At 37.3% G+C, this 17,472-nt stretch overlaps 1 protein-coding gene across 5 annotated transcripts in view; it reads right to left on the bottom strand.

Moving 5' to 3' along the window:
• Positions 1-3,437: 3,437 nt before the first annotated feature.
• Positions 3,438-17,472, bottom strand: part of LOC143027682 (plasma membrane ascorbate-dependent reductase CYBRD1-like) — a 37,786-nt gene continuing 23,751 nt past the window's right edge. For 2 of the 5 annotated variants that reach the window (XM_076189120.1, XM_076189118.1), the window contains exons 3-6: positions 12,188-12,417; positions 11,806-12,026; positions 9,077-9,246; positions 3,438-4,682 (exon numbers count right to left, since the gene is read on the bottom strand). In XM_076189120.1, coding sequence (XP_076045235.1) covers positions 4,472-4,682; positions 9,077-9,246; positions 11,806-12,026; positions 12,188-12,417 — 832 coding nt within the window. In that variant the 3' untranslated portion in view covers positions 3,438-4,471. Of the gene's footprint in view, positions 4,683-9,076; positions 9,247-11,113; positions 11,289-11,805; positions 12,027-12,187; positions 12,418-17,472 lie in introns of those variants that run through there. The other 3 variants (XM_076189121.1, XM_076189119.1, XM_076189122.1) reach the window with 3 other exon arrangements.

Here is a 17,472-nt window from a genome sequence, read left to right as displayed (position 1 = left end):
AATGGTTGTATATGGATGATGTTGTGACTGCATGAGGAGGAATTTGCGGGGGGGTGTTGGGTGGGGTAGTATGTGTGAGTAAATTTTGACGCAGCCCGAAGGGATTTCTCCCCGTCCTCGCCTTATATGCAAAGGGGGACGGAGAGGGGGGGTCGCCGATTAAATGAAGCGGCCTTGCTGTGGATGTACTGTGTCTTGCGACACTGCTTCTGACCCAGGGCGGTGGGCAGGGTGCAGGGATGACCCGTCATCCAGGAGGTGCTCAGATGAGAGGGAGGGTGGGAGGGGTGTGGAGTGTATTTAGGGATGAAATGGGTGGGAGTGTTTTTATGCCTTTCCCTTTTTGGCTACCTCCCTTGTAAGGGGGAAAAAGCCTTGGTATATGTATGTATATTTTTTCTGTGATAGCATATTAAATTTTAAACAGTTATAACTAATAAATGACTAATGAGGCTGATATTTCAATGAAATGTACCTTTAAAATGTAGAAATGTATGATTTTTGAGTGTATTTTGCTTCTGGAAGATCCCTTTTGAGTGTCTAACAGTAATCAGCCTAATTTGCTTTTACTCGAGATTATTTGAGATAATGCAAGAAAGAGATGGCCGGGCAGATTGCACCTTCTTGGATTTGCAGAAGGTATTCAATAAGGTACCACATAAAAAAATAATAAGAAAAATTGTAATGATAGGAGGAATACAAGGTAAGCTGCTGGAATGGATGAAGGATTTCTTAATTGCAAGAAAAATGAGAGTGGTACTTAGAGACAAAAATTTGAACTGGGAAGATGTAAAAAATGGCGTCCTGCAAGGCTCTGTATTGGCTCCTTTAATCTTTGCCATATATATAAATGATATGGATGAGGGAGTAAATTGTTGCATGAACTTCTTTGCTGAGGATGCCAAATTACTCAAGAGAGTAAAAATGGAAGAAGGTTGTAGATCGCTACAAAATGTGGGAATGGAGTCAGAAATGTGAAATGAACTTCAACATTAAGAAATGTAGCATAATAGAATTTGGAAAAAGCAAAAATAGAGTATCAGGTCAATATAAAATTGGAAACAAAGAAGTAAAAAAAGTCAATTCAGAAAGGGACCTGGGAGTAATCATCTCAAGCGACTTGACACCTGATAAACATGACAATAAATTATTTGGAGAGACTTTTAACTTACTAAGATCAATGAAAGTGGCCTTCGACTACATAGATGAGGAGATGGTTAAAAAAAAATAGTGGTTACATTGATAAGACCTAAACTAGAATATGCCACAACACTGTGGACACCCAACACAAAGAAGAACATAAGAAAATTAGAAAGAAGCCAAATAGTAGCAACAAAAATGGCACCTATACAGTCAAATCTGACATACAAACAAAGATTGGAGAAATTACATCTGTCAACATTGGAACAGAAAAGAGAAAGAGGTGATTTATTGACCATTTACAGAATTATGAAAGGGATGGAAATTCTCGATAGAGATGACTTAATTAAGTGGGACAGAAGAGAAACAGGAGGACAAGAAAAGAAACTAAAGGACACTTATAGAAGAGACCTGAAAAAGAATAGCTTCCCACATAGAGTGATTGATGTCTGGAACAAACTAAACGGAGAAACAGTGAATGCCAAAACTATGCACGATTTTAAGAATAAACTGGATGCGGAGATACGAAAACAGGTCACTACGAGCATATCTCTTGTTCCATAAAATACAACTAGGTAAATACTGAAGAGCTCCACTTTCCTTGATACCGAGTTTCCATGTTCAGAATATCCCGGTGAAAGCTCTCACTGTGCTCGTCACTGACGATGCCAAGATTTGTAGGGAAAAAGTCCAAGTGAGAGTCTAGGAAGTGGATTTTTAGACTCGCATTGCATCCCAAGGCCTTGTAAGATGTCAGTAGCTCTTCTATGATTTCAGATTAGTTATTTGCTTTGTGATTCCCTAAAAAAATCTGCATAAACTTTCTTAAATGACAGCCATGCAGCTTTTTCAAGATCATTTAGCTCTTCATCAAAATTCTGGTCTCATCAGTTCCCTATAATTTGTGGTCCAACAAAAATACCTTCTTTGATTTTTGCACCACTTACTCTAGGAAACTTATTTTTCAAGTATGTTAATCCTTTGCCCATTCTATCCATACCTTCAACAAAATTTTTCATCAACCCTATCTTAATATGCAAAGGAGGCAGATAAATTTTCTCTGAATCAACAAGAGGAGGATTGACAACATTCTTCTCTCCTGGGGTCAGAGATCGTTTCGGTCACATTTTTATCCCAACTGTACCACTCACATAGAAAGCAACAAAACTGTGTGTAACCCAGCTGCATTCCAAGTAAAAGTGCCACAACATTTAGGTCACCACAGATATTCCATATATGTTCTTCATACATAAATTTTTGCAGTAGAAGCTTCATACTCTCATAGGTTTCCTTCATGTTAGCTGTATGGGCCAGATGAACAGAAGGAAACTTATTTCCATTGTGGAGCAAAACAGCTTTCAGGCTCACTTTTGAAGAGTCAATAAACAAGTGCCACTCATTCCTGTCATATTTATGGTTAAGTTCCTCCATAACAGAATATACATCATTGCAAAACACCACACCATCCTCAAGTGAGAAAAACTGTTCAAAATTACAATGTCACTTATGGTAAAAACTAATTTTGTATTCTTTCTGGAGAACAAGATGCTAGCCCTTTAATCTGGGAGCAAGAATTTCTGACTGCTTTTTTGACAAGTTTAAATCCTGCATAAGATCATTCAGATCTCCTCGAGTCAATAAATATGGTTCAATTGAAGAACAGATTGTCTGAAAGTGCATAATACTCTCACCCAGTGTTCCCAACTGCTTGATTAAAATTGATCCCACATAACATATGTAACATAACATACTGTGGAACACAAAAACTGTGGGTGATGGAAAAAAATTGGACATTATTTTTGGGTCCTGCATGCAAAAACATAAAATACAGCTATAGTTTTCTATGGGACAAATTCTTTGTTGACCATTGTGATTGCAAACATGCCTTTATTTTGGCTGCTGTCATGTAGCTACAAAATAGTTAACAAAAGCTGCACATTTCATACCCATCCGTTATAGCAATTAACCCCTTCGATATGATGATGCCTACGTAGGCGTCATGAGGAGCGAGTGGGTATATAAGGATGCCAGCTTCGGCGTCTTGATTATATTTATTTTGTAGTTGTAGTTGAGTGGCCCCCATTTTTTGTGAATGGGCCTGATCATATTTTCTGTGGTTATTAGCATTCAGAGTGAAAGAGAATGACTAATACAACTGTAACTTTATATTTTATAATGCTACTTTTGTGATGCATCATTGTATATCAGGTAGCTAATGCTGCCCACGATAATTTGACTCGTACTGAAGAGGTCAAATGATGGAGAAAAAAAATTAATGTAAGGAAATTTTGAACAAATTATTTTGGGAAACTTCCATCTTTATTTACTTTAGAAAAAGGCATACATAGAATTGCAATGTGGTATCACAGAAAAAAGAAGTGTGACAGAAGTGTCATGAAAAAATACTGACATTTTTCAAATACCATTGAAAGTCACCATTATCCAAGTGAACTTCATTTTAATCTATGTCTTCCAGGTACATGCATAAACAGTGGACATCTATCATATTCATTCAAACAAAAAACCATCCCACATACAACATGCACACAAATGCTTAACAATTGCTCCATGCATCTTTGTTTGAAAATATAAGAAAAAAATCCTAGTTGCTCATAATATCTAGTAATATTATTCTCTGTATATATTGATAATAATAAATTTTGCCTTAAGTTTCACGTCAGTGAAACCCGCAGCTCCACAGTAGCCAACAATGGTCTTGGGCCCACTCATAGTTATGACTTGGAAGAAACATTGAACTATTGTTTGCGTTATTATTTTTTTTTTTTTCATGTGGCACTGTTTCTGTTTAACTGGCTTATAGCAGTAGAAAAAATATTGTGAGTTGTTGTCAGTTTTCTTTATGTGAAAAGGTGGAGGAAATAACATTGGTGAGGATCTTGGGGCTGGTCCACAGACCGAGTATCAGTTCCTTAGGGCTGCACCTCCAGATGGAGGCAAGGGCCTTGACAAGTTTTGAAGACAGGTGCCAGAGAGATAATTCTCTCTGACAGCAGTCTCACAGGACCACCATATACAGGTACTTGTCATTGGTCCTATCCGTGTAAACATTTCAATAAAAGAAATATGCATATAAAGTATAGTGAAGCTATCTGTACAGGGTGAGGAAACAGATCAATACCTTAGAAAAAAAATGTCCAAACATGATAAGGATGTTGATGAAACTTAATATAGTTTTAAAGAAAGATACATGATAGCAGTAATTCAATTATGAGAAATAAGGAGTTTGAGTACTCTATCTTAAACAGTTGCTTAAATCTACTAAGCATAACATATTGCTGGCTCACAGAGGAAAGCTAAGAAATCACATTTCCTATGCTTCATGATTTCGATAATAATAATAATTTGTTTTTGGAGTCATGACATAATGAGAAGTGGAAGGAGCTTCTACAATCGCCGCTGAGGATGAGCGAGAGTATCTTGGTGTGTAGAGCAAATATCCCATGACAACGGCAAGGGCAGCCAAAACCATGGCTTGTGCATTGATTACCCATGTCTCTTCCACAAACTGAGCATACTCACTCCTGAAATTGAAATAAGATGCATCAGAGAATATCTTACTTTGAACAGTAAATGACAAGAAGTGCTACTGGATTCTGCTGATAAAACAAAGCAAGAGTAAGCAACTCCTGTATAACAAGTATCTTTGAAGGAAGTACTGTACACCAATGATAAGAAAAGTATTGTGCACTAATGGATAAGACAAAGACATGCTGCAATTTTATGTAACTTTAATTTTCGTAGCAATTGCACCCTGACAGTATTCTAGGCATTCAGTCATAGCAATGTGATTACACAATTAGCCTGGAAAATGAAATTTTACATTCTAACATGTAGAAGCACTAGCAAACAACTGGCAGACAAGGTTCATAACCTAATCACGTGCTCATTAGAAGGGATAGTTCCACAGGATTGGAAAAGAGCAAACATAGTACCAGTTCGTATAGAGAGGAAGATATCCCTGGTCAGAGTAATAGCTAAATTGTTTGAAAGGATAATGAAAAAACTGGTGTGTTAGATATATTGAAAAGCTGAATGTTTTAACAGACACTCAGTTTGATATCAGAACTGGAAGGGCATGTGTACTGAATCTGTCAAGTTTTTATTCAAGAGCAGTTGGTGGGCTAAAAGAGAAGGCTGGATGAATTGTATATACTTAGATTCAAAGAAAGACTGATAAGGAACCTTGCAAATTACTACTACAGAAATTTTGACCTGTCTCTGTCTCCTCTAGGCAGGAGACAGGGAGGACTCTTTATCCATGAGGATCTAAGATGAGTGGGAGTGAATGTGTGCCATGGCTGGCTATCAGGCCTACTCTGTGTTGATACTGTTTTAATGATGGATGGTGTCCAGAATGCAAGCATCCCAGTGTAGTTCTTGCTTCTCTCAAGGGAGTTTTCTGTTGGGCTGATGCCTCAGGGTTGTTGGTGGAGTATTGTGTTGTCTTATAGAGCTTATTTGGTGACAACTTGGGTGTGAATGTATTTTTGTGTGGATTAATTTATACTTTCAGCTGGTAGTGCTCATGTGATATAATAAGATGGATGTATGTGAGTTGAGTGTTCTTGCATAGGACTGTACACTTACTATGTTCATATAGTCTCTGGGGGACAATTTTTGTTTCTGTATATAAATATCCTTTTGGGGTGGTTTTGATGTAACCTGTTATTATTCTCAGTGCTTTGTTTTGTAAAATTTGTAGAGTAGTTATGTTTGTTTTGTTGATTGTTGGGAACCATGCTGTAGAAGTATAATCCAAGATGGCTCTTCTGAACAGTTTGAAGAATATAATTAGAGTTTCTGTTGTCCAAAATCAATGCTAGGCTATTAAGTTTTACTGTATGATGTTGATTCATAGTTTTCTTGAGAAATTAGTGTTACCAATGATTTCTAGAGTGATGCTTCTATTCTAATATCTCTGAGCAACTACACAAGTATATCTAAGTAGGCTTGGGCGTTCTTAGCTGCTGTTTTTTATGCTGGGTTACAGTTGTCAAATCATTGCATACATGAGTGTTCTGGTGTTAAGATCTGGGGTTAGGAAGATGTTTATGAAGAGGTTGAATAGCATTGGTGAGAGTATCGATCCTTGGAGGACGCCATTGGATGGAGTTTTTGTCCCAGAGATTTGGTTGTTTCAATATATTCTGCACTGCTTCCCTGCTAAGAAGTTTGTTACCCATTCTTTGTCATTGTTGTGAATGTATTTTATGATGTCTTGTTCAAACTCTCAATACTCTTCCGGTGCTTTTCTCAAGACAAAGACTTGGTCTGTTGTAACTCGCTTGGCTCTGAATCCAGCTTGATGGTCCCCAATTTCATTCTCACAGTACCAATATTATACATACATACATATATACATACATACATAAATACTTTATAATAAATTTTGTATAACAAAACTTAGTTTATTACAGGAAATTCCCTATATATGAAACTCCAATATGCAAACTTGAAATTATGAAAAGGAAAGTGGGGACAATTTTCTCTATATAATAGACCCATTCTTTAATAAGATAAACCATAGTCACCATTGTGGCACTACAGTATGAAAAGAGGTATGAAAAAATTATTACAATATTGTATAGAATGAAATTCACCACATGAGCAACTCCAAGGCCAGTCTTGCTTCAATATAAAAAAGTGTTTAAAAATACATATCCCTTTTGTATATAGAGGATTTCCTGTACATATTCATACAAAACATTTTTGTAGATACATGTACCAAGGGCTTTTTCCCCCTTACAAGGGAAGTAGCCAAAGTCATCCCCACATACTCCACTTCCAATCACCATCCCTCCCTCCCTCTTTTCTTGGCTCCTCCTTGATGATGGGTCATCCCTGCTTCTCACCCACCACCCTGGGTCAAAAACAATGCACCAATACACAACACATTGAACATCAAAGCTGCTTCATTTAATCAGCGACCCTCCTCTCCACCCCCTCACAGAGAAAAAGAGAAGAAAGGGAGAATCCCCTCGGGCCACACCAAAACATCATTCACACACACTCCCCCCATCCCCCACCCACTCCTTTCCCTGCAGATGCAAGAGGAAAAGTATAAAAAATTAAAACCATCCCTGGCAATAGAAACAGCCTTGTTAATTTCAAGTCCTGGTTACAGGCCTGCCGTCTACAGTCAAAAGTTTTGTTGACTTAACCACTGTAGGAGAGAGGCCAAACGCAGAGTATGGGATCCAATATATTTGACGTTTCACCCAGTAGGGCTTCTTCAGAAATAACACAGTTGAGAAACATTTTACTCCTTATATAGCCCGAGCTTGCGGGGAGAAACAAACATAAAAATGGTGTACACACAATTTGTGCAAATTGCGTGTTATTTGGTTATTAAAATTGCCAATGGTTTATTACAAAAACTCCACTGTTCTGATTTATATTATCAATGAGGGATATAAACGCAGATTCAAAACATCTACGTTTCATTGTATGGTTTTCATATTTTCTAATCTTGGAATTATTCCAGTCAGCATTGTGGCCTGTATCAAATCTATGTTTAACAATGGCATTATTCATATTGTATATTTTCCTATCATATTTATGTTCTAATATTCTCTTATCAATACCACGGAAACTTTCACCAATGTAGACTTTTTCACAACCTAGACATGGCACACAGTAAATACCTGCTTGACGAATATTTTCCCTGCTCTTATTTCGGCTTTTAATAAGATTGCCAACTGTTACCGAGCTGGTTTTAACAACATTAACACCAGCCTTGTTTAATAATGGGGAAATATTGTCTGCAACTGAGGTATTAGGTAATATCCTCTTTGTACATAAAAGAGTAGAAAAATAAAAGAAGAATGTACAAAGAGGATCATATTACCTAATACCTCAGTTGCAGACAACATTTCCCCATTATTAAACAAGGCTGGTGTTAATGTTGTTAAAACCAGCTCGGTAACAGTTGGCAATCTTACTAAAAGCCGAAATAAGAGCAGGGAAAATATTCGTCAAGCAGGTATTTACTGTGTGCCATGTCTAGGTTGTGAAAAAGTCTACATTGATGAAAGTTTCCGTGGTATTGATAAGAGAATATTAGAACATAGATATGATATGAAAATATACAAAATGAATAATGCCATTGTTAAACATAGATTTGATACAGGCCACAATGCTGACTAGAATAATTCCAAGATTGGAAAATATGAAAACCATACAATGAAACGTAGATGATTTGAATCTGTGTTTATATCCCTCATTGATAATATAAATCAGAACAGTGGATTTTTTGTGATAAATAAACCATTGGCAATTTTAATAACCGAATAACAAGCAATTTGCACAAATTGTGTGTACACCATTTTTATGTTTTTTTCTCCCCGCAAGCTCGGGCTCTATAAGGAGTAAAATGTTTCTCAACTGTGTTATTTCTGAAGAAGCCCTACTGGGTGAAACGTCAAATATATTGGATCCCATACTCTGCGTTTGGCCTCTCTCCTACAGTGCTGTTGCAGTCGTTGCTGCTTTTACTCATCTGACTTAACCACTATGACATTACTGATTTAACAATTTAAAATCCCTTTGGCCTAAAATTACCAGTAGCAGAGAATAAATGATGTATTAATGGAAATCAACAGAAGTCTTAACAAAGTTAAACAATATTCTGTAAACTTGGAAAGAAAAATTAAGAGGTGAACATGTTACAAATTACTTAATTTTTATTGCTTAACAGTAAACATATCAATGCCCACCCCTGCTTAAAGCCTACAGCATTGAAGTCATGATCAGCAGCGGCAAATGCAAAGATACACAAATTGAATATTGTCCAAGGAAACAAGTGAAAATACAGTGCCAATATGAAAAATAAACATGTAGATGTGGGGAAAGTAAATTGCTGGTATACCCTTCGTCACAATTTAAAAATATAGTGATAACACAACAGTATACATACTTAAGAGAGAAGATAGCTTTCTCAGTGTAGCCTGTGACTGCAGTGGCAATGGCGAGCATAAAAATGACGATTCCAAAGGACGAGTGGATTGGCAGCAGTGCAGCTCGGAAAGATGAAGTGCTCTGTTCACAGCATATCAAGAACCAGAAGCTGAAGAATCCAACCACAAACTGTTAAGAAAATTGTAGAGTATGAGTTCAAGTCTCCATAGCAGTCTTGAGAAATGTCTTTCCACTTCACTATGGGGGAAATTATATATATATATATATATATATATATATATTATATATATATATATATATATATATATATATATATATATATATATATTTTTTTTTTTTTTTCCAGCTGATATCCACTCTGTAAAGTGACCAGGTTTGAATGCATTTGTCGGACATAGTTCCTGGATATGGTATATCAATGAACATATACAATATATCTGATGCAACCTTTCAGTAATTTAATTGAAGTATTTTTGTTTAGATATTCAAAATATTTTCCACACTAGTAAGATAAATAAAAAAACTTAGGAGCCCATACACAAAGATATAACTGATTGGAAAATGCATCATAACACTACCAACAGTAATTAAGCACCTAAGATAATAATGAATCAATCACAAAGAAATACATCTCGGATGATCTAAAAAAAAAAAAAAAAAAAAAAAAATCATGCATTATTTGTAGAATTATGAGTATAATAATACATGATATTTTTGCAGTGTGCATATATGGTGCAGATTCACTAGACCCAGAAATATATACAGCAGAAATGCAATAAAGCCACAAAATGTGCAGTTTGGGTGAAAAAAGCATAGGATTGTATGTTCAAAATAACATTTACACATGGATAGATTACTGTTGTATTGAATCCTATCTATATTTATGCATCAAGTGACACACATACAAGTCTTGAACTGCAACTGATCTAAAATTGTAAATTGATTTTAAATAAATTAAAAAGAAGCACTCAAATTTAGAGGTAAATAATATTAAGTAGAAAAAGAAACATTGCATCAAAGACCTGAGAGATAATTGTAAGATGGGACTATAGGTAATAAATGTCGGCATAGGCCTCACCAAATGGGAACTGATGTCATCAGCAGTGGTCCTTATGCCACATAGATCCATTTGGGAATAAACTGTTATCTGTACTGTATTAATTTGGACTTGCTTCTGTGTCACCAGATAGTTGGAGGAGGGGACCAGTCACAAACTGTCAGTTCTCCTAGTGTGAAAAAGTTAGTCAATAAAGAGCCTTGGCTTAGTTTGGAGACAGAGTTAGCTCCTCAGAGCTTCACATCCAGATATTAGTTGTAGTATGTTCAAGTAATGTAGATTGTGAAGTTTTGTATTTGCCAAAATTAGAGACTTATCATGTTTGCTGTGGGCAGGTGGTGTAGGATGGCTTATACTTGGTTGTTGTAATGGTGGAATATGAAGATGGAATGGCTCTAAGTACATTTAGTTGTGTTGTTCATGGGTTATATAGCTGGATTGCAACTATTTATTGCAGTGATTAGAATAAGAGGGACAGAAGAGGCTGTGTTGGTGTAGGGTGTATGAATGATGGTGTAGGCATAGGTTTGTGGACAGTGTGAATGGGATAGGTGGTGTTAAGCATAACAAGTGTTGCTGTGTTTGGTCCGTCCATTGTTGCCATAGCCATGTGGGTGTATAGTGGTGTACAGAAGTGAGGTTGGTGCACTTCACACAAAATACATTCCCACAAGTGATGCAGAGAACTGTGATTCTTGAGCATTTCTATTTGTGATGTAATGTACACATGTGGTGTATAGTCCCAAATTTTGCCCCACATTACTGGCAAGTATCAGTAGCAGGGAAAAATGCTGAAATGTTGTCTTTCACCCACAGAATCACAGGTAACATCTATGTGAAGTATATATGCAAGTGTTTTTGGGGTGGGGATCTCGCTGAGTGGGAGGGAAGATTGATGTCCTGGCCATTGCTATCCTTGTGAACAAATTCTGCATGACATCAAAAACTCAATGGCACCACAGCAGATCAATGACACACCAGAGGCAGATGAAGATGGTGTTGATTATTCCAATGTAGATGTTGCAGAATAATGGCAACAACAGGACATCTCTCCCACCATGATGGTAGTGGTTGAGACTTCTTGACTCCCCACAGAGGAGGTGGAACATAGACATGCCTGTTGGCACCACATCCTGTTAGCGCCTGATGCATCCTGTTGGCACCAAATGCATACTGTCATCACCTGATACATCTTATTGCAGCCGAATGCTTCCCATTGCTAGGTTAAACAAAGTGATCTATTGGCCGTGACTAAACAAAAATGTTGCTCAAAGCAGAACAGCATGAAAAGTCTCATCTACCATAGGTAAATAAGAACAACACATGCATGCATGCATGTGTGGAGCCTTACAAAATACATCAAAAATGCAGAGTTGGAAATATTGTACATATAAAGCAGGAAGCAGTGATGTCTGAAAGAAAATCTACTGAAAGGAAAGAGGTCTGGAGGAAGAGGAAGAGAGATTGGAATGGACAACCCACAGTAACATGCATTGATAATTGTTGTCATGAATACATCCACTATTCGGCACACTATCTACGAGATTACTACTGGTATCTTGCATCTCTAGGCGGAGCAGTGCGGCGCATACGTGTGCATCAAAGGTGTGACTACTGGTTCTTGTTTTCAGGCAATGAAGCTGCCACATTATTCGAAGTTCCCAGCTCACCGTACGTGTTACCTGAAGTGCAAACAAGCCGATGGTGACAAGACCAAGCCAGGAGTGCAGAGAATACAAGTTGGGGATGGGTGGGTTAGCCAAATTGTGGGAGTCAAACACGGCTATCGTCGCCACTACGATGCAGGGAACAGCCAGCATGTGAAGTATAGTGTGTAAAACCTTCGTGGCAGATTTGCTGCAGCACCGGTACTGCCTGTATACGATCAGTGCTGCAAAAAACAGTATTTTTAGGGTAGGGGCATGATAATCGTAAGTAGTTTTCATTACTCTCTTTCATAACTAAAAGTTTAAAAAAATATATATATATTTTGTACAAAATGCAATAAACAAAATAAGTCAAATTTGTAACTACAACTTCAACACCACTCACAATGTCCCATGAAGAATATGAACCCAGTGATCATGAGAACTGGATGGAAATTGAATTCCTTTTTGGGATCCGATGTCCAAGCAAAACCCTTCCGATACTTGTATGCCCATATGAGAACCAACACCTCGATGCCAAACAAAAGAATTTCTGCCACAGACACGAGTAGGTAGAAGAAACAGGATGCCCCTCTCGGTATCTCTCCTCCATAGCTTTCTGTGTGCCGTACTCGACTGCAAGAGAAAGGAAGGTCACTAACGAGCAGTAAATAAACAAGCAAATGTATTTTCTAGGTCTCAAAGCTGTGAATATGTTGGCTATTACCAAAATCTAAGCATAAGGAATATCTACCTTTGCTGATAATGTCAGCTGAGTAGACTTAACATTGGTAGCCTGTTGACTTTGGAATTTGCTATCCAAAACATTGTGATGTCACTCGTATTTAGAGATAGGCATATTTCACGGTTAAAATGGAGTGAAGTGATGCCAATACATGAAAGCAAGAAGTCAGAGAAGTGACATAATTAAGGGCATGGTAACTTAAATTTATATCTCCACCAAAGACTATTGTGAAAGTCAAACAAAAGCAATCCTACCTATTCACCTCACAGAGTATGTAATTGCTAAAATGTGAAAAAGAAATGTTAGTCTAACACAAATTATGATTAATATTAGGTATTAGCTACAGAGGCTGTATTGTCCCTCAGGGGATAGGTCCGTCATGTAGTGGACCATCAAGGCTGAACTGCACACGCTGTCATTGAAGAGTCACTCATTTTTCTTTATGCCTCAGGCAAAAACGTTGAAGGCCGTCCACAGGAAAGGTGATGCTCCAGGCTAATACTCAAGAATGACATTTGCTTGGTATAGGTTGCAGTTCAGTAATTTTTACATTAATTTGGTGTAATTGTAATAAATATTCTTTTCACTTGTTATGCAGTGAGCCATATAGACCAGGTGGGAGGTCAAGAAGAGGATGACCCTACGCCAGGAGGTACTGAGTAGCTGCGGTCGAAGCACTCTCCTTTGCTTTGTTATGCGCTATAGGGACTGGTGGGCAGGTAGCAACAGTCACTGCTGAGAATAGGAGAGGTGTGCAGGACTCGAACCCACAACTAAATGAATATGAGACCAGCATGCTTCAGATGACGTCACCAAGTAGGTGGGTGATTGTGTCTCTGGTATAAACTAAAGTGCAGAATTACGCACATACTGTGAAATGCTACCCCTTCAAGAAACGACAATTTGTGTTGAGATCACACGTACTCCATCCGCCAATCAACATGACGTCATATATCGAACTACGTGAAGTAATTTAAACATAATACTTATTGAATGTTTTTAGAAGTTCTGCAAAGGGATTGGAACCCTGACCTGTGCGTGCATAATCACGAAGTCAAGACGCTAGCTCAGGGTTCGAATCCTTTGGCAGAGCTTCTAAAAAGGTTCCATCTGTCTTAAACATACGCATAATACTATTACTTTGATGTGTTTGTATTGGTATAGGAATTATTTTAAAATATTCATTGGTATTCTAGTGGTCAACTGTAGTATTTTAAGAATTATAACTTGCATACTTTAATTATCCAATTTTTTATCCAAACTTAGATACAGTTGGGTGGGCGGGTGAGTGAGTTAATATGGGTGGATGTGTGATTGTACTGATATTATTTGAAATATCAGTAAGAACTTATTTTTCTTTAATAAAAATGGGTCCCGCTGTTGTATTGTTCGTCGTTACTGGAGCAAGCATTTTTCTTTCGTGACTTTGCTTATTCCAGGGTCATGCAAGTAACTACTATTCTGTCCACTTCGTGTGAATTTTTGTGCAAAGGCTTTGTGAATCGTAATAAAACATGAATGTAAAGGAGATTTTGTTGATGCCATAATGTACCTTTCAAAATTCCCGTGCCAAGTAATGAGTTTTAGGTCTAAACATTTAAAGTGAAGCTTTGCATCTCGACATCCAAGCGTCTTACGAACGGCGTAAAAGAATCGGTATGATGACGTCATATCGCGGCCTTTCGCTGGCGTCCGTTGAATGCAATGCGCAGATCTTAGGCATTTGTCTGCTGAGCCACTCCCAGAATAAAAATGTAAATGGTTGGTAAGAATAATTGTGTACTTATTGGTCTTTTCAACAAAATCAGTCTAAACATGTGTATTTCCGATAAATATTTATTTACGGACAGCAAACTATAACACATACATGTTATATATACATATGTAATTGAATCGCATTTGATCTAAGTATATTTGCCTAATTGCCTATATCCTTTTTCACCATCGCACCTAGCTGCGAATTCACTCACGGTTCTAGCTTCTAAGTTATGCCAGGAGTTTGTCCATCTTTTTATTTTATCTTATTTTACACGTGGAATGTCTATCAAACAAAAACAAAGAAAAAATATAGGAGTGGGAAAGGTGGTTACATGTGACTTTAGTAAAAAAAAAAAAAAAAAGTTATATATATATATATATATATATATATATAAGCAAATGGATGAAGGGATTCCGTACCCCCCAATATTTATTTTTTATTTAATTTTAATTATTTTTTCTAGTGGTAGATGAAGAATCCCTACACAATAAAGTGTTGAGGGTGGGGAGTGTGAACAAAGTGGCTTTCGGGTCCTGTTGTGGAAGATCTGTGCCTCACTGCATTGCCTGTGTCCCGAGAAGTGTGCCGGAGTCAGGGATGACCCCTTCATTACTGAGGTCTGAGAAAAGAGAGGGGGGGGCTTGTATTTGGTCACTATAAAATATAAAGGGCCTTTGGTGTGTGTGTACACACACATATACATACATATACCAAGGGAGGTAGCCAAAAAGGAAAAGGCATAAAATCATTCCCACCCATTCCATCCCCGAAAACACTCCACACCCCTCCACCCTCCCTCCCATCTCAGCACCTCCTAGATGACGGGTCACCTCCGCACCCCGTCCACTGCCCCGGGTCAGAAGCAGTGTCGCAAGACACAGCACATCCACAGCAAGGCCGCTTCATACATACATATATATAAATATATATATATATATATATATATATATAGGAAAATTTCGAAACACTGGACTCAGAGTAACAGAATTTATTAGTCCAGTGTTTCGAAATTTTCCGATAACATGGCTCCTGGACTCCAGCTCTTTACGAACGTATATATATATTATATATATATATTATATATATATATATATATACACATACATTTTTATCAACCATACTTTAATTCTAAGCCATCAACATCGAGAAACTCGAATATGCCAACATGCAGAAATTGAAACGTGGCACAGTCAAGGAGTCGAACCTGTACTAGCTCGTGACAAATGTCAGTGACTTAACCGATTGCGCCATGATGACAGACCTAAGTTTAGCGCAACTTTTCTTTCATATATATATATATATATACATACATACACTTTTAACTTCTGAATGTGTGCGAAAGTAGAGGTTCGTGTGTGTGCGAATGATGAAGATAATGCCGTATCCTGAAAGCGAAGAATGCGACACTTGAGCAATAATGAAAAACTGTTGAGGCGGAACAGTGAGCGGCACAAGAATCTTACTTAGTAATCCATTATATCGTATGGCGTATAGTTTTTTTATGCATATATACAGGACGCGTATATGAGAGAAAAAACAGGTATATGTGTATGTATAATACAACGGGATTCCTTTAATAGAATTTAGCAACGTCCTGTTGTGATATTAATGTATTTCTACTGATCGAAAGTTTATGCTAAACTTTAAGAGAAAGAAAGGTTAGGTAAAGGATACATAGACCTAAAACAGAATTGTGGATTGAATTTTAATCTATTATTGTAGGAAAGGCATAATTGGTGCAAGTAATCTATCCTGCGGTCATACACGATACAGTATTATTGCTCAATATTTTCTATTGTACAATATTATTGACGGTGTAGGTGATGGTATTGAAGAGGCACGCGTGGTTGCCCTGTAGTACATTTGGTGTCGTCAATATATTGTGCCATTCTTCAATACTATCCCTACAATCAGTAATATTTAACAGTACGGAATATTGCGCAATAATATTGATTATGTAGGGCTCGCCCGCTTCGAAAGCATGTTGCAATTTCTGGCGCATTTCAAAACGTCGTTTCGGTTAAACGCCGCCAATGACGTCACTCGCTGTCACTGATCTCCCATTGGCCAAGAACAATATCTGAACCAAACACTTTAAGAGTTTTCTTCTCTCTGTTAATGTTTATCCCCCCCCTCCAACACCCCCACAACTCAAATTCACTTTTCTTCTCATTTCCTCCTATCTTTCTGATATTTATATTTTATCAGGCTCCATAGCCTCGTACAAGTATACCGAGTGCAGATTGTAAATATATACAACTAATTTCTTAAGAACCTTTCTGACACCCAACATGGACCTGAGCTGCAGATTTTTTTTATTATCGAATACTAGTCTCCGCTCAAAAAAATAAATAAATAAAAATAGAATGTTTATTACCATAAGTTCTTCTATTACACCATCCCTCCTTTCTACCTTTCATGACTCCACCTCTTCAGTGTGATATTATCTCAAGGATAGAAACGCTGGTTATTGATCACAAAATATACACTAATACTTCGTTAACTAACGCTTTTATTCTGGATCCTTCCTTACAGAACTTTTTTGTTCGTCTTCATTGTCGCGTTCCAGTCGCCAAAACTCACGATCCATCACTTCATTTCAAGTAAGTAAATCCACAGTTCTCGAAATATAAGCAATTCTACAAAATTTTCGAAATATGTTATCCATTTCCTCTGCCCTTGGCAATTGTAATTGTTATTTCGAACTATGTGCTCTCTTCATTATCTGCACTTCATGTGTATTGATTCAATGACAAATAAAATTTATTATTAATATTAATAATGTTAATGTTGATATGAATAATGATGATGAGGACGATGATAATAATAATAAATTTTAGTAACATTGTCCACTTGTCCGCGATTAGTTGGCCAGCGAATTGGTTCTCTCGCTGTGCCCAACCGCCGAACATTCACGCTCCGAAGGAAAAACGCCTTTGAAGATCATAAGGAGCTTCAGATTATCGTTTCATGTTAATTGTAGACATTTTTTCGTTTTTATTACTAATGTTGTTATTAATATTATTACCATTTAATATATATTACACTGAGTGGGTTAATCTAGTACTTTTCTAACTATAATAGTGAGCGGCACTTGTCTGCAGGCGTCAGTGCATTCTGTTCCCCCGTCTTGTAAATAGGAACTATGCCACTTTCCCTTTGTCTTGAAACTCCCCTGCGACTTTCT

Source organism: Oratosquilla oratoria, chromosome 8, assembly GCF_046742065.1.
Source record: "Oratosquilla oratoria isolate Oo_2021 chromosome 8, ASM4674206v1, whole genome shotgun sequence".
NCBI lineage: Eukaryota > Metazoa > Arthropoda > Malacostraca > Stomatopoda > Squillidae > Oratosquilla > Oratosquilla oratoria.
This window is presented reverse-complemented; position numbering and strand designations above follow the sequence as displayed.